Genomic DNA, 23,634 nt, shown 5'->3' with positions numbered 1-23,634 from the left:
CAGTCATATCAAGTAATACCTAAACTTACTCTGGGGTCAGCTGTGAATATTGCACCAGGTGAAAAGGATATAAAAAACTGTCACAAATAGTAAATATACAAAATTGAGCATCACAGGACAGGGACTTTATTTCCAAAGGGACATTATTACAAAAAGTAACCTGCATAAGATTGAACAGCACCAATCCAAGTACAGCACCATGATTTCCCTGGGCTGCATTAAGCAACTGAATTTCTTTGGTGGTCGTTTTCACTTTTGCCCGAAGTGCTGTGCTGTAGCTCCTTAGCATGAAAAGCCTTTTCTAGAGAGAGCTAGAGGTACTGACAGAGTTTTGCTGCTGAAGGAGCGGGCAGGTGGAGGCACCATGATCCCACAGGCAAGTTAGCACAGAACCTTCAGCATGAGCTAAGCGAACCCCACACCATGTGGCAACAGGTCGTGAGCAGCAGATGCCATGCTTGCATTTCAGACTTCCCCCACTGAGGTAACAACTACCACAGGCTGCTTTCAGGGGAGATAACTCAAAGACACGCTTTTGCAAAAGACAGCACATTTTTAAGGTTAAATCTAGGAGAAAATTTTATTTCTATGCTCTGAATGCTATTTTTGCATTCAATCTTCTCTTATGTCAGTGTATTAGAATAATTTTTTCAGATGTGCCGTTAAGCAGCTAGTACCCCTAGGATGTCGCTTTTTTGTACAGAGCCTGGTTTTGGCTGAGCCTCTATATTCTCTTCTGCTGTTTTCTTATTTTACCATTTGAACTGCTTGAGCCAGACAGTAATTTTTTCCTGTCTGAAAAAATGCTCACACAAAGTTGAAATTCGTTCCTGAGCAAGAGCTTTGTTAGCCGATTCTTAATTAGTTGCTCAAATATACTTTGCTCCAGTTGTATGCCATCTTGTAATAGAAGGCTGTACACCCACTGTTCTGCAGCATCTGTAGCAAATCCTGGTATCACTGCTGACCTTTCCTTTACTCATGCTGTTGTCTAGAGGCAAGGGAAAGCAGCAGTATGATGGTCCATACATCTGGTGTGGATGCGTGTCATTCCTTTTGAGCTAGAAAGACATATTAATACTGCCATCTTCTTGGATAAATTATTAACTCTTAAATTACAAACAGCCTTCTGTCCTGTTTCCCTCCTCGCTTGAAAAAAAGAATGTATATGCAGTCATTTCAGCTAATTTTTCAACTCGTTTTTCAAATTGTTACCCTAACCTACTGGTTTAGAGTTGCTTTTTGATGGAAGTCGGCTGAAGTCCTTTGGATGACAGTAGGAAAAAAAGATCTGGAACACAAACTCTTAATGAAACAGATTTCCTATCTTTTGGGTACATTCATTCTCACGCAGGGGTCATTCTCTTGTGCAGTGGGACAACTTCTGTTGTATTACATAGATGTCAAGTTCTTGTACGTGTGTCCCCTTTGTATGTCTGTGCCCAATTAGAACTATTGGTTACACTGTATTCTAGCTTTTTTTGTATTCAGAAAAAACTTCACATATTTATACTTAGGAAAAAATAGTCTTTAATTGGAGTGGTACTTAAAAACTCACTTTCTAGCATCACTGTTTCTCACAGTAATGAAGTGCACAGAATTGAAAATCAGCCTAAAATACCCTAACATGTCCAAAACAGTAGCATTCAATGCCTTTCCATTTATAACACTTTAATCATGTTGTACAAGACACTAAAATTACTGAGATATGTTCTTGATCTTGGTTTCAGTGCCGGCCCGTATCAGATGTTAATGAAGCCACAGGCCTGTTGATGTCACTAGGCCAATTTAGTTTTAGTGCTCTCACTCCGTTAACACTGTCCTTCGCCAGGCTTGCTTTTCCTGTGCTTAAGTACAGCCTGAGTATTACATCTCACAAGGCCTGTTTGAATTTGAAACACCACATAATGAGCACTTTTTTTCTCGTTAAAAAGCCCTAGATATTTTTCTTTTTCATTTTTTTGGAAGCTACCATGTGATTAGTTATAAGATAATGGACAATATTGTGTGTCTTCGAAAGGAGAGACTGCAAAACAGATCCCCAGATGGTGCAAATTACAGGTAGTTCCTTTGGCTTCTGTGCCCGTTTGCTGATTCACATCAGCTGAACATCTGCTCCTGTGATTAGAAAATAAGTGTAGGGCTCCCACGTGACTGCAAACACTAAGCAAGAGGCACTCCTGTTAAAATTTATGATCAGAGGTTCAAAGCTATCTCTGAAATAGTACATGAGCCTACTTCTCATCTCAGTTATTCTGACTCAATATCACTTTTATATTTATTATAACCTTTGATTTTGGAATTGTTTTTAATTTACATTGGTGACATTTTCTATAGTTCAGCCTATATACGCTCAGTTTTTAATGCATTAGATCAGACCATTTGAAGACAAATTTATAGATCATGAAATGACTGTTGTCAAAATCATTCCTTGGTACCGGAGCCGGAGCTGATCACAAAATCCATCAGCTGCGAATAGCCTGAGAAGAACAGGAATCAGCCATGAATCAGCAGATTGTGGAGCTGTGCTTTCCTGCCTTTGTCCCAGCTGCTCTACCTTTCCAACAGAACAATTTCCTAATAAAGGCAAGGGAAGAAAATTTCATTTGAGATAAAAAAGTGAGGAAATGGTTAGTGAAATGAGCCATTTCAGCATTCCCTGAAAGATCCAGGGGTATATTGTTTCCATGCTAAAAAAAAATTCCTTTTTAAGAAGCTCCTAGAACAAAGTCGTCCTCTGGTAGCACCACTCACTGTCGTAAGACAGTGACAGGAACCTTTTCTGTCACGGCTGCTTGTTTTAGGTGAGTTCCATAATGTTTCTAGAAGGAAAGGAAAACTTAATATCTGCTGGCAGGCCTGGGAACTCCAATATTCTGGATTCTGTTCCACCTGACTGCAGAAGGGGAAATCCCTTGCCATCATATACATAGTTCTTCATGTTTTCAAATGGAAGGATGATTCTCGGAGCTGTATTTTAAAAATTAAGGTATACGATATGCTTAGATAATTAAATGCTAGTGGGAAGTGTTAGGTAATATGTGTTTTACATCATATATAGAAACACTAATGGGATCACAAAGCTAAATACATTTACAGGAGGATCTAAAATTTAAGCTATCTTATTTCTGGCTGTTAACAGTGCCAGTGAGCAGAATTTAGCATATAGAATGGCATCAAATCCAAGATGCATCTTTTATGCAGCAAAAAATGTAAATGTCCAGATGCAGATTGCTATTGTCAATGCTGTGTTCCAGGCTAATTTTGCAAGGAAACTATAACACATAACCGAACAAGGAATTTCAAAAGGCTGAAGGATTGATATTGAGGAGAGATGTGAAAATACCCTAAGTATGCATATCTCTTTGTTACACAGTAATGAAGAAAAAGAGTACTTTTGATCGGCAGCGCTAATGAGGCACATTCTCGTAAAGATTTCTGACTGAGCTCTCCTTGATTTTCTGATGTCTGACAAAGTGCAATATTTCTGTTTCGGCTTTTCTTTGGGGGGGGGGAGGAATAATGGCCACATCATTTTCCTGAACTGCATAGGATTTTAGTAGCTTTAAGAACTCTACACGTCTCTCAGATCACCTAGATCAACTCTTTGTTTTAATGATCATTACTTAATTTTATATTAAAATCTCCTTTTAGTTATGAACTGGTATTCAGGGCTGTTATAAATCACTACCAACTTAATGTGAAAAAAAAACATTTTAAGGTTAATGGCAATTCCAGGTGAGGAACACATAATTATAATCTAATAAGCTATGGAGTAACTTTTTTCCTTTCTCCATTGTGGTAGTCTGAGCCTATGAGACAGATATGATGGGAATTTGTAGCGTTCCTGGTGGAGGATAGCGCTGCTGGCATGGAGAAGGGAGTGGAGTGGGGGTGAAACTGCTGAGGAGTGAAGTCAGACTGGGAGAACGGCACTTTGGCTGCCCTGGGTGCTGTAGTAACTGACAGTATTTTTTGTAGTATAATACGTTTGGGTAGACTGTGAGTAACACTTGCCTGCAACCTAGGAAATAGAAAACCAGTGTAAAGCTGGCTGGCACTCCCATCTGCTGCACAGAAGATGTTGAGGTGGCCTTACCTGCCTAAAGATTTACTCTTGAGCCATAGCTGAGAGTGAACATTTCACTCTTAATGGTAAAAATTGCTTTTCAGTAAAAATAAAAAGTAAAAAGACAGAGAGAAATAAGAAGGGAAAGGGAAAACTCCCCCCTAGCCAGCTAGGAAGAGAAGCAGGGGGGTTCCCAGGCAAGCTGCCTCCCCTGGGCTCCTCTCCAGGGCAGCACGTGTTCCCCCATAGTACCTTTCCCACAGTAATGAGCTAGTGTTCATTTAGATCCACTCAACCCACTATTGATTGTTCCTGCTTATGATGCTGATAGCGCACACTTTAATCAGGAGCATGTGTTGCACACTTGTTCCTGCTTATGATGCTGATAGCGCACACTTTAATCAGGAGCATGTGTTGCACACTAATGGGTTGTTAAGCTTTGGACATCTATATTACTGTTATGTTTATTGAATGTTGAAATGACTATTGTGTGCTTGTTTTTTTCCCCTAGCATAAACCAAAGGGTACAACCAAGAGGTAGGAAGAGGAGGGAAAGAACGGGTCATTCCCATGCAGGTGGCAACTGCTTCCCTTGAGAACCCATGATAACAGCCATTTGCAGCTTGTAGGTGCACAGGCATGAGTGTGATGGCACAAGGATTCTCTTGCTGGGGAGGTAAGTTTGGCTACTGTCACATGGGGCAGCAGGTCAGGATGAGTGCTATCACAGAATTAATATTGAAGTCACTAACAAGAAATAGTACCATGGGCCACCAATTTAACAGTTGAATATTATACCAAGTTTTTTTCCAGAGTTATGTTACATTCTCATTAACTTCAAAAGATGTTTCAAATAAATGTCATGCCTGTTGTTTTGTTAACTATGGCTCACTCTTCATCTTAAGCTACCCATGATATGAAAATCACTATTTGCTCTATAGAGCAGATTGCAGGAGGGATTCCCAAGAGATATAAACACAGTTTTTAATCCTCTCAGCATTTACATGCTGTAAATAAATCAGAACCCTGTGAAATATGTAGGAAAAACTTAATGCAATTTGTTGTACATTTGAATTACATTGCTAACATGTTTAATGGGTTTTTAATTACAGTTAGTGAGGCTGGTAATACCAAGACCTCCAAAGAAGAAGAAAAGGTGTATAGAGGGAGGTCCTGTGGTACCGATGTAAATAATTGCATACAGAGTGTCTCCTTGTTTCAGAGACAGTTCTGGGAGCTGGACTCTGTTGTTCCTCCCCTTTTCCTCTCTGGTGGAACAGTCAACCCAGTGGGTTGAAAATGCTAGAAAAGGATGAGATGGTCCAAAAAAGAAAAAGTTAAGGTTAGAGGCTGTACTGCTGTGGTACCTTCTTCACAGTGATGTACTCCTTCAGTGTGTGATACTGTTTGCGTTTATTAGCTAAACAGTTTTACCAGAGGAGTTACAAGTACTCATTCAACTATGGGTCATCTGGAAAATGTTTGTCTTTTTTTTTTTTTGAATCAAAGGCTGAAGTACAAGTGAACAGAATAATAGGAATTAAGTATTCATCAGACAAATCTGTCACATAATTTTTTCAAAGTAATTTATCTTTAGAGAAATCTTCTGATAATTTAAAAAAAAAATATTCCATAGACGTTCAAGTTGAATTTGAATATTTACTTTTTAAGTGACTCAAACCAGCATTGTTTTATCAGATAAATACAATATTAAAGTAATTGCATTTCTTTGTTTTGACACACTTCTTTGAAGAAACAGCAGTTTGGATGTCACTCACTGTTATGAAATTTCTGTTCCACAAAATGCTGTACTTTTGAAATAGTCATCCTAACGTGGAATGAAAACAAATGTGGATTTTACCTAAAGTACAGACATTTTCATTTAACAAATTGTTACTACCAGGTCTGTAAATACTTAATATCTGCAAGTATGTCCCATCAATGTTGTAGTTAGCCAGGTTTTTTTTGAAAAAGTGATGTGCAAGATGTTTAGCTGTGTGGTTTACACCTCAGAACAGAGAGTTAGTTCTCAAGCTCATGTTGTCACCATTTGAATTTTCAACCAGATAGTTTCGTTTTTATTAACTGCAGTATGTCTTATGCACCACAAGAGGTCTCAGTGCGGAAATGCTAACCTTTGTAGAAGTGTTTTTATTATATTACTCAAATTAGGTAAAGATTTTCTAGTATTTGGCTTGGGGTTTCCATAATACTTGGCAGGGGCTTTTTAGTAGCACATGAGAAAGAGAAGTGTATCCAAATTTACCTATTAGCGTAGGCAATAAGTTATTTTAAATGATCAATGAAATGAATGACTCACTGGAAAATCTTAATCTTCAAAAAGGGAAGGCTCAATGTATAGCCCTTAGTAAGCAGGTGATAGCTGAGAAATACAAATAGCTAAGAATGTGTCTTCCTTAGTAGGTTAAATGGAAGAGCTATTTTAAACTCCTATATTTAATTTCCACAGCATTTGATTATAATAAGATGGTATATGTTTACTTATATTCAGGATTAATATTGTTTAGAGTAGGTATAAGGTGCCGGTTATTTGCATAATAATTTCTCAAAGGTTACATTATCTTTGGGGCCTGATGCTACTAAAATCTATAAAATAGTTGTGTTTAGTATGTAATATAAGTTCAGAGAGAATACACGTGGTTGCCTGTAAGAGCACAAGTAGGAATGCTTGCCTACATTAAATGTTTGTTTTAAAATACGAGAAGGCTTCTTAACACACTATTATGACGAGGGGAATGCGAAAGCCACTCAAAAGTTGATGGCTGGAACATGATTTATTTTATTTTTTTTGCTCTCTATTGCTTTGTGTATCTACATACTCTTGGTACTATGTTTCTCCTGAGAACTTTTCTCACCTATTTTTCTTTTCTCTGTCCTTTTCCACTGTATTTCTTTAGCTTATCTTCTCCCTCCTGCTTAACTCCTTATATACTTTTTCTGTAGCATACTATTTCTTACTTTGTTTTACCTTTTTAGATAAAGCAGAGTAATTAAAGCTGGATTTGTATGCACTCGTGTTGGTCTGCAACATGTGTAAATAACAGCTGAGTACACAAGCATTCATATTGTGAACAGCTATATACATTTTGGGTATATTGAACCTTACATTGTAACTCCTTAACAAAGGGCAAAAAACGTGAATTTAGTCAAAAAACATTGCATTGTGTTGGGAATACACTAAATGAGAGCACCCAGCAGTGGAGGCCTGGGCATGAGACCCAGCCGGTGAGGAGACTGACGTTCATTTATCGTGTAGTTAAGCTGGTTACAGAATGGCTTTATGTTTTGTTCTGCATCCAAATGATATGAAGGATTTTCACATGAATCTCTGGTGGCCCTACACTAAAATAGAACTTTTCAGCATTATGAATCGGTTAAGGAAAGGCTGAGGCTAGCATTCTTCAGTGATTAATGTGTGTGCTTTAGATAAAGTAACTGAAAACTATTGATTAAGGCACAGTTATCCTTTAACAGCCAAGCACAATTGCAAGGGAGATTAGCCTTTGTTTGGATCAATGAAATTGTTGCTGCTGTTCCCAACTATATTTGCTAAAGAGAAAGAATACACATGGCTCAGTTTGCAGAGCTAGGTGGTTTATTTAAATTCACAAAATTACTTGTTTTAGCAGATATTTCATCGAGATTCAGGCTACTTACAGCAGTAATATAAGGTCTAGAAACTGTTCTCATCAATCAGGCAGTATATGAAACACAGAAGAAAAATATTATCTTTGCACCAAAGAAAGCATATTCTAAGGCTAAAAGGGAACATATGAATAAATATGGGAAGAACAAGGAAATAATAAAAGAATACTCATCAAAAGATACGGGCTGTGGCCTCCTCATAAAACCCTAACAGCTATTGTCAGGTTTTTTGCATCATGGGAAAGTACTTTAAGGAAGGATCTGAAAGTAAACAATGAAATGGTTTTGTAAATGTGTTCTGGTGATTCCAAGCATAAGGAGCAGCATGAGAGCAAGCACAAAACCACTCAATGAAAATCTAATAAAAACACCATGAAAGCTGACATCACCATTTTGATAACTGGTGAAGGACAAGGGAAGTGAGAAAAGCTCTGCTATTCAGAGACCTGCAAGTGTAAATGTGTAGCTGGGGAGGGGGACGCAGAGGTGACAGAGGGTGAGGGGAGGTGTCTCTTGGTGGCAGCCCAACTTAGCACTAGATGTGGTACAGTTACGCTGCAAACACGTGGGGACGAGTGGGAGTGATACAAGAACATTTATCACAGCTGAGGAACACAATAGTGTAGGAACTGAAACACAAGCTAATGCACAATTGGTTAAAATCACATGCGTTCAAAATAAGATGTGTTTGGACTTGTTACTGTTTTATGAATTTATATTTGCAAATTGTACCTGCAGTATGGTGTGTGCTTTGTAAGTAGGGCCTCCACCCTCAAAAGTTTACATCCAAAATTAGAGATTTATATAATCTAATCTGCGTGATCTGCTGAGATACATGTCCAGAATCCTAATGCCTCTGCTGAATGAGAACACTTGAGATGAGATAATTGTAATTGGAAGACGTTTAATTGTAGCAACACAGAACTCAGCATGGGTCATTTACTTTGGGAAGAAAGCCTGCTTTAAGCAGTTTAATATGCATACGGCACTTCAAAGTATTGTATTCTTTCGCAGTAGACTTAGAACTTGATGTATGAAAATCTTTCCTTTGGTTGTTTTGGTTTATGTGTCAGAAATGAGGAGGAGATGGCAACAGAGACATTTTGAGTAATTCGCCCAACTCTGCATTACCTGATATTGAAAAAGCCTTGTCCTGCATTCCTCATACACTGCACTTCCCTTTGATTCTGCAGAGTATTCAATTATTGGGAGGGTTGTTTCCCAGGCAAAGAAGGAGGGAGTGTTACTACACAAATTTGCACTGTTTTCTTATGCTGCTCCATACCTTCCCTTAAAATAGCTTTTCATCCCACTGGAATTATGTTCAGTGAGCTCCATGACAACTATTTCAAAACTCAGAAAGCTCATAATGATTTTCTACCACAGTAATCTTATCAATGAATGGTCAGAAGGACAGTTCCCCATACTCTGGATTTGTCAGCTTTTAAATTGTCATATCCAAACATGTCCCAGTGGATAATCTCCTTGAGAGGGCACAGGATACAGCATGCCTCAAGTTTCCCCTGTGTTTCACAATCTCAGATATGTACCATTTATTTCTTCATGGATGACTCTTCTGTCAGCAGAAACAAACAGGAACAGCAAACTTTGTGTAAGAAATATTAGCAAGCACCAGAGGACTTGTACACTTTAGCTACAACGTAGTTGTAATGCTTCTACCGCTTCAGCACAGTTGCACAAGATTGCCGGCATGCATCAATAAAACATGCAAGAAACACCAGGGTAATCAGGGTGTGATTTATTAGGAAAGCTAATGAAAAAAGTTCCAAAACCTGAAGCAATATAAATAGCTGGGGGGACGACAACATGACTCTTTAAGGCCTTTCATCCTATGCAAACTTTTAAACTTATAGACGTTGGTTCCACTGCTAAGGGGGGGCAGCACTCTTCATATGCTGCTTTTTTTACCTTCTCAAAGCACCCTGAACCATTCAAAAATCCTAAAATTCTTTTTAGTGAGTAACCTATATAAATCCTAAATAATAAAATAAAACAAAACTGATCCGGGAATAAATTATGCTTACTGAATTTCACTGAATTTCACTGAATTTTTTTTTAGAGTTGGAAGGGACCATATAGATCATCTAGTCCAACTCCCCTGCTGAAGCAGGATTGCTTAGAGAATGCTACTCAGGACTGCATCCAGGCGGGTCTTGAAAATCTCCAAAGAAGGGGACTCCACAACCTCCCTGGGCAGCCTGTTCCAGAGCTCTGTCACCCTCACCGTGAAGAAATTCTTCCTCAATGCTTCCTTACGATGCTGTGGATTGTATTTTTAGCATATGTGGAATTCCACTTTGCTGTGCTCTGAAACACAAAGACAGTTCTGCTGATTATGTTGTTCAGCCCAGCAGTCAAAAGATCTGAAACTCTCCGTCGCAGGATGAAGCTGTAAAACGCCTTTGTAACTTCCTTGCTATTAATTTCACCACATTACATGTGACGGCATTGGATATCAAACAATTTCCAGGCTTCCGATGGGGACCAGACATTGCCCTGGGCTGAGTATGTGGGTGAGGGCAGAAGGCACAGACGCTGTGGTGAGTGGCTCAGGGGACCATGCTCCCTCCTGCCTCTGCCAACTGACTGTCCTTCAGAACAAACCCCAGTCTGCAAAGCGGGCAGCGCGGTGCCCTGCTCTGCGTTCTTGCAGAAGTGAGCCAGAGGTTCCACTTCCTCTGCACCTTCCTCCCCACGGAATATGCGTTTTTGGGGATCCTTCGCAAAACACGGTGAGCAGCCCGGGCGATGCTTTACTCCAGATGTAGAAAGGAAATTTTAAGCAGTGGGTTCTGTATCTTATATCTTCTCATCCTCATCCTATTTACTCAGGCAGTACAGAAAAAGACCAACCTGCTCCAGGAGCAGAGGAACTAATTAAGTCTGGGCTCTGTGGATTTATGTCCTCTTGTAGGCTCTCTTGCGGCTCAGATGGAACATTTATCTCCTTGGGGATTAGTCTTTTGTACCTTATCAGCCTTGCCTTCACTGGGGCACCAGTATGGTTGCTTTTCTCTATCTCGCTGATTTTTTTAATTAAACTTTCAGGCATATAATTCCTTTGAGAGTGTGCGCCCCTGTCCAACCTGATTGATATTTGTTTTAAAGCTTAAAAGGTAGCTTAGGTAGGGGTCTCCATGGGCAGATAAAATGGGCACAGCTTCACTTCTTTAGGAAACCAAGTTCTTAGAAAAATCAATTTTTAAATAGTTAATATTCTGTAAAGTGAATGGAATGGAGTTTATTTCTTTTGAAGCATAATGTGAAAGATTTTCTTCAAGTCAATGTGAGTATCATTTAATCTAATTTGATAACCTAGAGAAGGGACTGTGTGCCTGAAAGCTTATTCTCTTTTTAGCTATATGAGCTGGTCTATTATACTACTTTATTTCTCCCTTCAGAACTTGCTTCTCGTCTAATTAGAGACCCTGGTGCACTCTCATTAAATCTCTCAAGGAGTATTATTCCCTGAGGAAGTCCTGAGGCCAATGAACTAGATTCAGATTTATAATACACACGATTAGATTAAACTAGTGGGAGAATTCAATATGTAACGTACACATGCAAATGTTTATAAATGTATTGATCTGAAATATTACATTTTTTAGCATCAAATTGTTGGGTTTAGAAAAATAATGTTCCCATTGTTATAGACTTGTAAAAATCTTTTTTGGGACTGAAGATGGTGCTTTATATTGAGCCTAAATCATCAGACCAGGCAATGACAAGTCTAAATATTTGCTCTCCTTTTGGAAATGTAGTCTCAACATGACTCAGGATTTAGCCTGTGGTAATTACTGTCAGTATTAATAACAGCTTCTGTTGAGAAACAGTGCTTTGTTTACTATTTCAGCAAATTCACCTGATGATTTTTTGTCTTTGAATAATATATGCATGAGACAACAGGGTACGTCTGGGTGCTTTTCTTGCTGCTTCACCCTTCTGTAACTTGAAATTCCTGCCTGTTTATTAGTAAGAACTAAATGTAAATTTCTTATGTGAATTACTTGGCATCATCATTTTGTCGCAGAAGAAAAGCTCACAAGCTGACCCTTGCCACAACTTTTTTCAGAGCGCGTAACTGGGAAGTTCATTTTGCCATGGGACTGTTGAGGCACAGAGTGACTAAATGACTTGGCCATGGTCAAAGATCGCGGTAGACGTAGGGAAAAAACCCATCCATCTCTCTAAGCAAGCATCCTAACCACTGGAGCATCCTACCTCTGCAGACATTGCTCAAGAAGACAGAAGTAATTGGGCTGGATTTTCTGGGACTGTATAACCAATAATTAGACGGTCTCTTTTCTCTTGCTTTTAAAAAAGCAGGCCCTATTAACTTCTCAGCCTTAGCGTTTAAACTGTTTTCATGGTTGATTCAGTTCAATTAGTCTCCTAGTTATCAATCCTTCATTGCTTTAACGGCATTCACAATACTAATTCACTCCTTCATGAACCAGGAGAGTTGAACAGAAATTTCATTTGGATTTTTTTTCCTACAAACTGTAGTAATAGAACTAGAAATTTTGTGCCACATGTCAAATTTAATCAAACCTAAATTTATCAGTAACAAAATTTTAGGCGGCTTCAGTACAGGCAGGACAGGATCCATCAAGATCTATAAAAAAAATGACCCAAGGAGCCAATCCCCCCATTCCTCCCCTCTTTATCCCCCACCCCAAAACCAAGGGGGATCAGTGCTTCGCTGGACCGATCCCATACTGGTTTCCGTCGCTCTGCTCTTGGCTAAGGCCAGCAATCTGACAGTGCAGAAACAAAGAAATGGGCTCATGGAAATCTGTAACAAAGAGACATCAGACCTACACCTTACAAACAGCACTGGACCTCAGTTTTTGATGCGGAGCAGATCCTGTTTGTTAAAAACTTTGGAGTAATCAGTTCTAGAATGCAATGATATCCACCAGGTACTTCAGATTCACAGGCTCTCTTAAACATAACTAAGAGGTTAAGCTCTGAAATAACTATATTTTTACGTGAGAAATACATCCACTGACCATTTATTATGAAACAACATTTTTTCTCTCGCTTTTCTTGCTGAACCACCAACTCGGCTATTTTACATCTTGACAAAATAACTCGATTTAAGCATTATAAGCACTGCTCACCTATGTTGTTTCCACTTGCTAAGGTTCAGAAGCTCAGCTCCAGCTTTTTCACAGTTCAAGCACCACACTTGTGAGCTGAATAACCCCCAGTATACGATCACTAATAAACTGCTGCAGAGCAGTATCTCAGAAGCACCTGTACGTATAACAGTATAACTTAATATTGTCAAAGTTCTTTATAAATATTTACTTATGGTTCTCCAGAATCCAGTATTTCCGGATTTAGGTTGTCTGACAAAATATGTTGATTAAAGTTCACCAGGATTTGATGACAGAAATTCTTAAAGTGTTTCAATTTCCTTAAAGTTTGTGGAAGTCTCCTTTGATCTGCTGTACTGTTTTGCAAATGTGGTTATTCTTTGGAGAGCTTCTGACAAACCTTCTCCTGTGATAGCACAACAGGGTTGTACGTACCAATTTCTGTCACTGCAGTATTTCTTCATGTTGAATCTCCTGGTTATTTCCTCAGCGTTCAAAGCTCCAGGCAGATCCTGCTTGTTCGCTAGCATGACGACTGGTACCCTTCTTATATATTCATTCTTTAAAATGAATTCAAATTCTTTCTTTGATTCTTCCAGACGCCACTTATCAGAGCTGTCCACAACATACATCAGTCCATCCGTGTTTTCCAGGAAATTGCACCAAACCTGTCTCATTTTCTGTTGTCCTCCAACATCCCAAACCGTCAGTGTAAAGTCTTTGCCAGTTTCAATCATGTCAACGTTAAAGCCAATTGTTGGAATTGTTAGAAAATCATCGTTATACTTGAGCTTGTACAAGAGAGTAGATTTTCCCGCAGAATCAAGTCCCAGCATCACTATATTTGCTTGCTTGACTTTGGAGTGTTTGGTGCTCTGGAGGCCCATTTGTGCCGGGGTGTTCTCCAGGAAGCCTTTAAAGCTGGAATTCACCGTCTCCCGTGAAGCTGATTTCTGTCAGCAAGATTTCTTTCTTCCTCTGCGAGATGAAGCACAAAGAGTCAGGAAGAGGAAGGGGAAGAAGCAGCTTTGCGCTATGAAAAGTAAGTAAAAGCTCTTGTACAAATACACGTGGGCTTTTATTGACTGGATAATATGCAAACAGCATTTATGAAGGTGTACTGTTCAGTGCCAAGCCTGTGGGTGGAACAACTATGAGTAACGTACCGATTGGTCACAAGCGCAAAGGTTACAGTCTTCGAACCTGTTTGAACAGCGAACCACAGTTACATGACCATCAAGAGCTCTTTACGTTGTAAATTTGTCTGTGCTGAAGCAGCAGCAGCCTGGCTGTAATCCCCAGTGCCACGGCCCAGGGAACCGCTACCCGTCTGCCCTCCTTCGCTGGGTGCCCAGAGATAAATCCCTTTATTACTGCATCTGCACCGTTTCGGAAGAGAAACAAAATATAATCACAACCAGGGAGGAGGGGAAATGTTAAGGTTCATCCATACTTACCAATCCACGAAATGACAAGGTGCCTGATTTACCGGTGCATCCCATCTCCCAGCAACAAACGAACCCCGAGAGGTTTCTAATGTGAGTCTACACGGGCTCAGTCAAACCGGGAGAGGACTCCGGGTAAAAACGCGCTCTGCTCCAACAGCCACCTCGCACTCCGGTGGTCGCTCCTCCTGCCCACTCACGTGTGTTGTCATCTGCTCCGATTACGCTGCCGGAGTTGTGTTTGTACGGACGAGTTTAACTGCACCCTGCATGGTGGAGACCAGCTACAGATCTTACGAACTGATCATTACTGAGAGTCGGCTCCCTGAAATTAAGAATTTCCGTTAGCTTCATTATGCTCTCTTCTGCTGTAGCCCACTGATCTACAGTCAAGATTTCCTTCAGGAACAAGAAGGGGGACAATAACTGAGTCTCAATCAAAATATTTTGGACCAGCAAATAGTAGAGGAGATAGAAAATTTAGTCTAATATTATTTAATTCCTATTGAATCTCTGTTTTTTGACAGTCAGTAGGCCTGGGCTGGGCTGGTCCAACACGTACCGAGTATTGCAGTACTTATTTGCCCTTATACCCAGATGCGCTGCTACTAGTTATTGCCATTTGCCTTTCCTTCAGAAAGTACGTAATCAGCACAAAGACGTAAAGGTCTTCTGGCCAAACGAGCTGCTGACTGATAGGGTAATCATTTTGATAATTACGACATTGATTGCTCAGATATTACCCATGTTGCGTAAAATAAACCTCAGTCTTGACAGACGAGTTATAATCTGGTTTCTCTTGAAGCCGAAAGGGTTATACCAGAACTAATTGGGGGCAACAAAAGATGACAGTGACATACTCACTGTTGTGCATTTTTTCATATTTAATAACACGTATAGATTACGTATAGGATTTTTTTTCAGGAGCAGGTCATGATGTATTAAACCAGGGAAGAAAGTGTTTGTGTTTCTTTGTAAATAATGTATATGAATGAATCGAAAGAAGGGGAGACAGGAAACTATGCAAAAGATGTTGTTAACACAGTCAAATGAATCGCAATTCCCTGTGAAATAGCAGGCCATTCCCTTGAAATATGGTTATCCTGATCAAGGGCAAACCCTCCCCTCTGTGCGGGCTGTGACAGAGCGGACGGATGGTCCGTGTCCCTGGGTTGTGCTGATTTAAAAACTACTCTGTATGTTTGCTCCAACTGTATTCGATATTTATGGTCTCAACTGTTATTTTCTTACATCAGACTGTCACCTTAAAGAAGCGATTAAGCAATGTCCGACTTTTTACAAGCTAATTACATTTATTTCCAGGCCAGAACAGCTCGCTTCCGAAGACTCCGTGGTTTTGCAGTTTTTACCTGTACCCGAGTCAAACCTGAGCTTGGTTCCAAGCGAGACGTTGTGATGCCGAGCCCCTTCCCGTCACAGTGTCCCACGTTACTCTGGAGCTCAGAGCCCTGGACACCGCTCGCGGCTTCCGCAGCTACATTTGCACCCAAGGACGAGCATTTGGAAGAATGAGAAACCTTCCTTTGATTTGTCCAAAGGTGTATTTGCTCTGCCGGGGTGAGGCTGTCTCGCCGCTGTGGGGTTTGCCTATGGGTTCAGCGTAAAAAAATCAAGAGTGATAAAAACCAACTGGGACAGGTGATTTGCCATCCATTAATCCGAACTCAAACTTTGCACAATAAACCTTTCGTAAATTATGGAGATTTACGTAAACTGCGCGGGTTCCCACGTTGTCCGAGCAGGATATTCCACTGCATGCTTTTGTAACGTTACAAAATGTAATTAATACTTTGGGGAAGCTTGGGCTGAATCCTCACCATGGATCTTCACCATGGATCCCCACCATGGATGCCTACCATGGATGCTCACCATGGATCCTCACCATGGATCCCCACCGTGGATCCTCACTACGGTCAGTTCTAGCGGCTGAAGAGGAGCAAGTTCGATTGAAGACACCCGTCTCTTCTTTCCCAGAATCCATAAACTTTCATCCCACGCCCGACTACGCTGTGATTTTTAAGGACCCAGCCGGAGCCCCGCTGCCGGGAGCGAGCCCAGGGATGGCCGAGGGCCCAGCGTCGCCGTTTGCCGGACCCTCCCGCCGCCTCGCCCCCCGGCCCCGCCGCGGCCCCCGCCAGCAGGCGGAGTAAGAGGCGGGCACATCCCGCTGCCGCCAGGCGCCCCCGCTTCCCCGCCGCCCGCCTGGCCCGACCCGGCCCTGCCCGCCGAGACCCGCCGCCGCCCGGCTGTGAGGAGGCGCGACGCCCGGCCCCGCCCGGCCGGCGGGCGGGACGCGGCACCCGGCGCGGTAACGGTAACGACCGGGAGCCACGGGCCTGACGGGGCGGGCGGCCCCCGCCGCTATGTAGGACCGGCACTGCGCGCCGCGGGGCGGCGACCGCCTGCGGGGTCCCCCGGGCGGTGCTGAGGCGGCGGCCTGGAGACAGCAAGGGGAGGGAGGGGACCCCCGCCCCATGGGGGTGCTGAGGGGAGGGAGGGGGGGGATCCCCGCCCCATGGGGGTGCTGAGGGGAGGGAGGGGGGGGATCCCCGCCCCATGGGAGTGCTGAGGGGAGAGGAGCGCTGCCCCATGGGGGTGCTGAGGGGAAGGGAGGGGATCCCCGTCCCATGGGGGTGCTGAGGGGAGGGAGGGGATCCCCGCCCCATGGGAGGGCTGAGGGAAGGGAGGGGGGGGATCCCCGCCCCATGGGAGGGCTGAGGGGAGGGGATCCCCGCCCCATGGGGGTGCTGAGGGGAGGGAGGGGGGGGATTCTCGCCCCATGGGGGTGCTGAGGGGAAGGGAGGGGACCCCCGCCCCATGGGGGTGCTGAGGGGAGGGAGGGGATCCCCGTCCCATGGGGGTGCTGAGGGGAAGGGAGGGCTCTGGAGGTGACCTGCGGGGGCAGCCGCCTGTGTGCGTACACAATGCTCTTCTGCCACCGTGTTTTCCCTTTTTTAATATAAAACAGTTAAATGGCTTTAAATTTTTATATGGTTGCAGCAGAGGGCGGTAGATTTCCTCTTAATGAGTTCTACCTTTCAGGCTGTCACCTCTCAGTGACGCTGTGTGTTGTGAGAAGTTGCCTGGAACAGAGCATTAAGATTGAAGCGAGAGCAAGTCATTGTTCAAGGTTATTTAAAATTATTTTTAAAGTATTGCTATATTAGATCGCCATAGCCCAGGATCTTGCAAAAATTCCTCTAGTTTCTATTGGTAGTAAGCCATATGAAGAAAACAAGAAGCCAGGAGCAGTGATGTATTTCCAAATTATTCCCGTTGATAGTTTTAAACAAAAAAAAAAAAGGATTTATGTTTCTGTACATCTAACGTTATAAAATGCATTTTTTAAATCTTTAAATTGGACTATCCAGTGGTTATTGTAATTATTAGACTTTAATGAATATGGGAATTTGCCACCTTTTTCCTGTCAAGAATATCTGCACTCAGTACTTATCCAGCGGTAGCAGGGGGTGAGAAATACATCAAAAATTTCTGTAGAGCATGCTCAGTATGTGTTTTCTTACATTTGTTTTAAAGTTGATCAGTTTTATCTGTCAACATAACCTCAGGCTCTATGGTGTCCTGCCAGCAAGACGTGAGCTTGGAAGCAAGTGAAAATATTTCCCTGAAAGGAGCTCTTGACCTGGTGCTGCTCCTGCTGCGTGTCCCGTGCCACCGCCGCACAGCTGGGAGGCAAACAGAGTCTGGAAGCGGTGGAGAAGCTGGCCCAGGCATAGCTAGAAGGTCTGCAACCGCACCACCTCCGAGCAAACGTGCCACCTCAACTTTCAGCTTCTTCAACCTCATTACTTTGTTTTAAGCATTTGAAATAGGAAAAGGAGGGGATTTTCCTGTCGAGGGCTGTGGTTTGGGTTTCCCCTTTAATCTGCCCTTTTATTGTTCTCTGCGTGTGGTTGAAGTCAGAGCCCTGCGCTTAATGATGCTGGAGGATGACTGCACGTATTTTGGATTCCCAGCGCTGCAGAAATAGCTGTCTCATGTTTCGGGGAGTGTAGTTTCTACCCCGTGACCATTATAAAAGCTGTGGTTTGGTGGACCTGTGCTGGCTTGCAAACAGGGTAGCACATCACTGGAGGAACGTGACCTTCGGAAGAGAACAGCAGGGTTTGTGGGTTCCTGGCTCCTCAGGAGTCACGCAGCAAAACGGCATTTTACAGCGCTGGATGCCCTGTGGTGCAGCCTTTTCGTAAAGATATGGCAGCTTTAAGATTGTGTTTTGCATAGGATGGGCAAAGGACCTGAATTGATGATTTATTTTCCCAGGTTTTTCGTTAGGTAGCAGATCAGGCATTGGTGTCCAATTCTGTTCAAAATGTCATGGAATCAGGCTTCTCTCCATAAAGAATCAAAATCCCTATAATCAGATTTTTTTTTCTATTAGGTAGTGAAGAACTGATCAAACTTTGATATGCTTTTACTGAAATTGATCATCAAACCCTGAGAAATCTTAATATATCTATAAAATTCAGGACCAGAGGAAATGGTCTGAAGTTGGGGCAGGGGAGGTTTAGATTAGATATTAGGAAGAATTACTTTACTGAGAGAGTGGTCGGGCACTGGAACAGCCTGCCCAGGGAGGTGGTGGAGTCGCCATCCCTGGAAGTACTTAAGAAATGTGTAGATGTGGCACTTCAGGGCATGCTCTAGTGCCCGAGATTGTTGGGTTGGGTGTTTTGTTTTGTGTTTGTAGTTTTTTTGTTGTTGTTTGTTTTTTTTGTGTGTGTGTGTGTATGGTTGGACTCGATGATCTCAAAGGTCCCTTCCAACCATGAAGATTCTGTGAAAATCAAATACGTAAGCACTGATAAATAACTTGGGTTATTTTCTTCCAGTCTGTATTTTCATAATGTTCCACTAAAAGTCAGGTTGGTGTATACGAGAGAGAATTGAGCATTTTTGCATTTTTATTACTTTTCTTTTTTCTTCCCATATAGCTGGGAAGTAAACACCAGATTGGCAAATCTGAGTTTTTTGCAGTTATAATCAAATTCCCTAAATGCGGCATGAACAGTCCCGACGACAGTTTCCTCTGCACTTGCCAAACTTGTATTCTGTTTTACTTACATATGTTTAATCCTCGTGGAGAAAAATAAGTGAATCAGCATAAAACTTGTGAGGTTCTAGGTTTTTATGAGCTAGGGTATCGGTCGTGTTAGGAAGGTCTTAATGAAACTCCCTTCTTCATCTGCAGTTATGTGAGGTCCCTTTAATGAAGGATTGACTCCCGTTAGCCACACGGTATTTTTGGAGTAACACAGCTTCGAGAGGGATCAGTCTGAAATTCTTCTATTTAAATAGCTATTTATATAAAATTGTGTTAATATATCGTTGATGAGATGGGCTCCAAATGCTTCCTTTAAAAGATCGTTAATTCAAATTCACGTCATACACAGAAATACAAGGCAGGTGGGCTCTGGCAAATCAAATTCACCTAAATTGTAGCATGGTGTGTTGACTTTTGGATTTATTTTTCTTTTTTCATATAAAACATTCAGAAGCCCTGCAGTGATCTTTTTCAAAGATAAGTAGTAATTAATTGCGCTATGAAATTGAACCTTCCATCATCCTTACTGTGTCTTTGTGGAAACTTCACAGCGCAGGGTAAATATTATTACTGCAAACATTAGAAATCATTTGGAACTCCCACAGTAAGACATGGTAATTATTTTGGTTTAAAGACATCTAATATATGTTCACAGCGTCTGTAGTTTTAAAGAAACACAGTAAAGGCAAGCACTGCTAAATGGAGGCTACGGGACTGAAATTTCTATTTTTAAATTTGGTTTTGGAAAGTCGTATTGATTTGGATATCTAGTCCTGTAGGCGCTACTGTAGTAGTGTCTTCAGCACGAGCTCCACGAGGATTTGTAAGTGCCTGCCCGTGTAGATTGGACTCTGGACCAAGACGCGTGTCTCTAATCGAGAAATGGCCTTGGTTCGTCTCATCTCTTGTGCTGCCTGATGGAGCTCAGCAAATCCATCCTGTTTTCATGCATGGGCAGATGGGAGCAGGGTTTGTAGACGTTTCATGAAAATAATGCAGATGGGTTCCCTTCTTCTTTAAAGCTTAAGGATTTTGTAGTGTCTTGTTTGCTTAAATGGAAAATATTAGAAGAATTTACAGAACTTAAGATTTGAAGCTCGTCTGCTGCAGTGGATTCCCGGCTGCTCCCATTATGTCAGCAGTAAAGCTCCTATGACAAAGTTGGTTCCAGTGCCCCTTCATTGAATCACTTGATTTAATAAGGACATATCAGAAAATAAACGATTGCTGTATGGAATGTTGTGGGAGTAGCCGTTTCTTTGGGCAGTGTAAGAGCTCGGTCTGTCAGGATGGGTTTGCGCTTGCATGTCTGCAGCTCTGACGTTGGTTGTGAGGAAGATGATTTTCTCCCTCACTCCCATCACCTCTTCAGTGAGTTCAGAACAAAGTCGCTGCTCAACCCTTAAATGAGGGATGAAATATTTGCTTGTACTTCTCTTTTTACCTGCTTTCTTGACTGATTTGCTCCAGCTTATAAAAACTAGTAGGATTCTTTTCTGTAAAATAAATCAGAAATTTTTGAAGCCTCTGAACATCAACTTGATGAGCACTTTGTAGCCATTAGATTTTGTGCATGGTGTTTCTTTGAAGACGTTGTGCTGAGATCTCTGGGATCACGATGCTTGACGTGTGATCTTTTGCGGAGATCAGGTTTGTGTAGGGGAAATTTCCTAGGTGAAAGCTGTGAGATTTCGATCCATCCCGTGCTCAGCAGCGCTCAGCGTTCTGCTCGTACTCATGTCCGGGATACAGCGTTGATTGGTGGTGTGAGGACGCTGTGTGTAACAGCCGGACCACTGAGTCTTGGACTTGTCTTCGTTCTGTTACAGCGCGCTTCCAACTCGCACTTTAGACACAATAAGAAAAAGATAGTATTTGAATACTAGCATTCTGAATATTACTTTTTCATTTCTCTTTCAGCAAGAAACATGCTTCAGAACTTGCGGTACAGATGTTGAAGGTCACGGATGCACTTCTGCAAAGTAGTTATTGCCCTCTTCCAGTTAGTGTCATGTATACGAGAACATTAAAATGGATTTTTTTATTCCTCCTTGTATGTTCTATCATAACAATGTGGTATGTAATTTTTCCTTCCAACACTGAGCGAGCGTGCAGACCGTATGTATTTCTACGAATATGAACCGATTTACAAGCAACACTACCCCTTCACACTGCGGGAGCGCCTGAAATGCAGAGACATAGACCCGTTTCTTGTCCCCTTGGTGTCTTCATGTCCTAAGGATGTGAAATCAAGGCAGGCCATGAGGCTGACATGGGGATCTCAGAATTTCTGGTGGGGACATCGAATTCTAACCCTTTTCTTACTAGGTCAGGACACTCAAAGAGAAGACAATGCATCAGCACTGTCAGTAGAAGATGAGAGCATCCTCTACGGTGACATAATTTGCCAGGATTTGATGGACACTTACGACAATCTCACCTTGAAAACGATCATGGCGTTCAGGTGGGTCACTGAGTTCTGTTCAAACGCTAGATTCCTCATGAAGACTGATGGTGATGTCTTCATCACCACCGCTAACCTAGTGAAATTTCTTCTGAAGCTAAATTCCTCAGAAAACATTTTGCTGGTTATCCTGTTATAGATAACTTTGCCTACAGAGGCTTTCACAAAAATGCGTACATCTCCTATGATGAATATCCGTTCAAGTTGTATCCTCCGTATTGCAGCGGGATGGGTTATATATTGGATGGAAAACTGGCTCTTGAGGATTTATGAACTGATGAGTCATATCAAACCTATTAAATTTCAGGATGTATATGTTGGAATTTGCTTAAATATAGTCAAGGTGAACATCAGTATTCCAGAAGATAATCAGTTCTTCCTTTATAAAATTGATTTTGATATCTGTAAGTACAGACGTTTGATTGCAGATCATGGCGTTACATCAAGTGAAATCATTGGGTTTTGGCAGGATTTGTCATCAAACGCTTCAGTTACTTGCCTTTGCTTCTGTATTAATATATAAACTTAAATGTATTTGGTGTAAAAACATTTGAAGTCCAGGGCGACACAAAACAAAAACACAGCTGTAGAGATGACTTCAGCTGAAGGAGGGCTGTGCTGCTGGGGCAAAACTGCAACGGCAGCGTTTCTCTGGGGCTTTCTAATATTCTTCAATACAAATATTAGGCGTTCACAAAGCACTTTCCCACGTGTGTATCCTACACATGCAGGATACTTTGGAACACCCTGTCCTGTCTTCCTCTGATGCTTCTCCACACCGTCTGCTGTAACCGTGGGATTTCTACCTGAATCTTCTGGAATATATGAAATGTCACTGAGAAATAATGTTTATGCCAAGAAACTAGCTTTGAAGCTGCTTCCCAAATTCCTAAGTACGTTTTTTAAAAATTGTTTTTGCAACTGCATCATCCTTTGCCACCCTCAGGTATTTGTTCTCCGCCCAACAACCTTCTTTCGATACATCACCTCCGTAATGCTTCCGAGAGTGTTACACCTGCTCATTTAAACATCTCACATCCCTAATCCTTCTGAGAGTGTCACAAGCCTGTGGATTTTGTGGGGTCTGCAGAAGCCAGTGGGAAGTTCTGAAAACGTGATGCACTCTTGGTGTGTGTATATCTAGGTATAGCTATATACGTATAAAATAGAATTCCTTTGGTGTCTCTGGTAACGTTCACAGGCTACTGGAGGGCTCGATGCAGTGGAGTCTGTGTGCAGCTCAGTTACGAGATGTCTCTAATACATCGGGATAATCAAAACCCACACAAACCCACATCCGTGTGCGTCCTGATGCATCCTGAGGGTTTTGGAACCACGCAGGGAAGATTAAACCAGATGCATTCATATTGTGACTTTGTTTCTAAAATAGTTTTCTTTCTTCAAATTTTAAAATGAAAAAAGTAAGAAATTCCAAGATTATTTCTTAAAGAAGACAAACTACTATATATCTGTAAAGATGGGTATTGTAATCACTTTATTCATATCAGCAAGGCCAAGTTTTCAGTAGTTTACACTTCTAATAGACAAGAATACAGAATTTGCAATTGCATTAACATAATTATTCTTGACACATCCACTACACGGCGAGGGTACTATAGTTACATCCTGTACATCTAGAATGACAGAGCGCTGCCACCGTATTTGTACTACAGCTAAGATGTTATGACGTATTTACATTTGGCTGTCTTTCAGATAGTCTCTTAGAGACAAATTAGAAGAGGTGCAGAAACCTCTAGTACCAAGTTTGAGGTTTCACCAGG

At 41.7% G+C, this 23,634-nt stretch overlaps 2 protein-coding genes across 2 annotated transcripts; one reads left to right on the top strand and one right to left on the bottom strand.

Moving 5' to 3' along the window:
- Positions 1 to 13,160: 13,160 nt before the first annotated feature.
- On the bottom strand, positions 13,161 to 13,745 carry ARL14 (ARF like GTPase 14). The gene has a single exon (XM_074153749.1). It carries the CDS (start codon positions 13,743 to 13,745, stop codon positions 13,161 to 13,163), a length of 585 nt encoding a protein of 194 aa, XP_074009850.1.
- A 7,655-nt stretch (positions 13,746 to 21,400) lies between these two features.
- B3GALNT1 (beta-1,3-N-acetylgalactosaminyltransferase 1 (Globoside blood group)) lies at positions 21,401 to 22,376 on the top strand. The gene is given in 4 exon segments (XM_074153559.1): positions 21,401 to 21,489; positions 21,491 to 21,966; positions 21,969 to 22,111; positions 22,113 to 22,376. Coding segments are annotated over 4 exon segments (972 nt in total).
- The last annotated feature ends 1,258 nt before the right edge of the window (positions 22,377 to 23,634 follow it).

Source organism: Numenius arquata, chromosome 9 (assembly GCF_964106895.1).
Source record: "Numenius arquata chromosome 9, bNumArq3.hap1.1, whole genome shotgun sequence".
In the NCBI taxonomy this organism is placed as follows: domain Eukaryota; kingdom Metazoa; phylum Chordata; class Aves; order Charadriiformes; family Scolopacidae; genus Numenius; species Numenius arquata.
Note: the sequence above shows the minus strand (reverse complement) of the source record. Positions and strands in the feature narration are given on the sequence as shown.

Coding starts and splice junctions, on each gene's coding strand:
- ARL14 (XM_074153749.1), bottom strand. CDS start 13,745: ATGGGCCTCCAGAGCACCAAACACTCCAAAGTCAAGCAAGCAAATATA.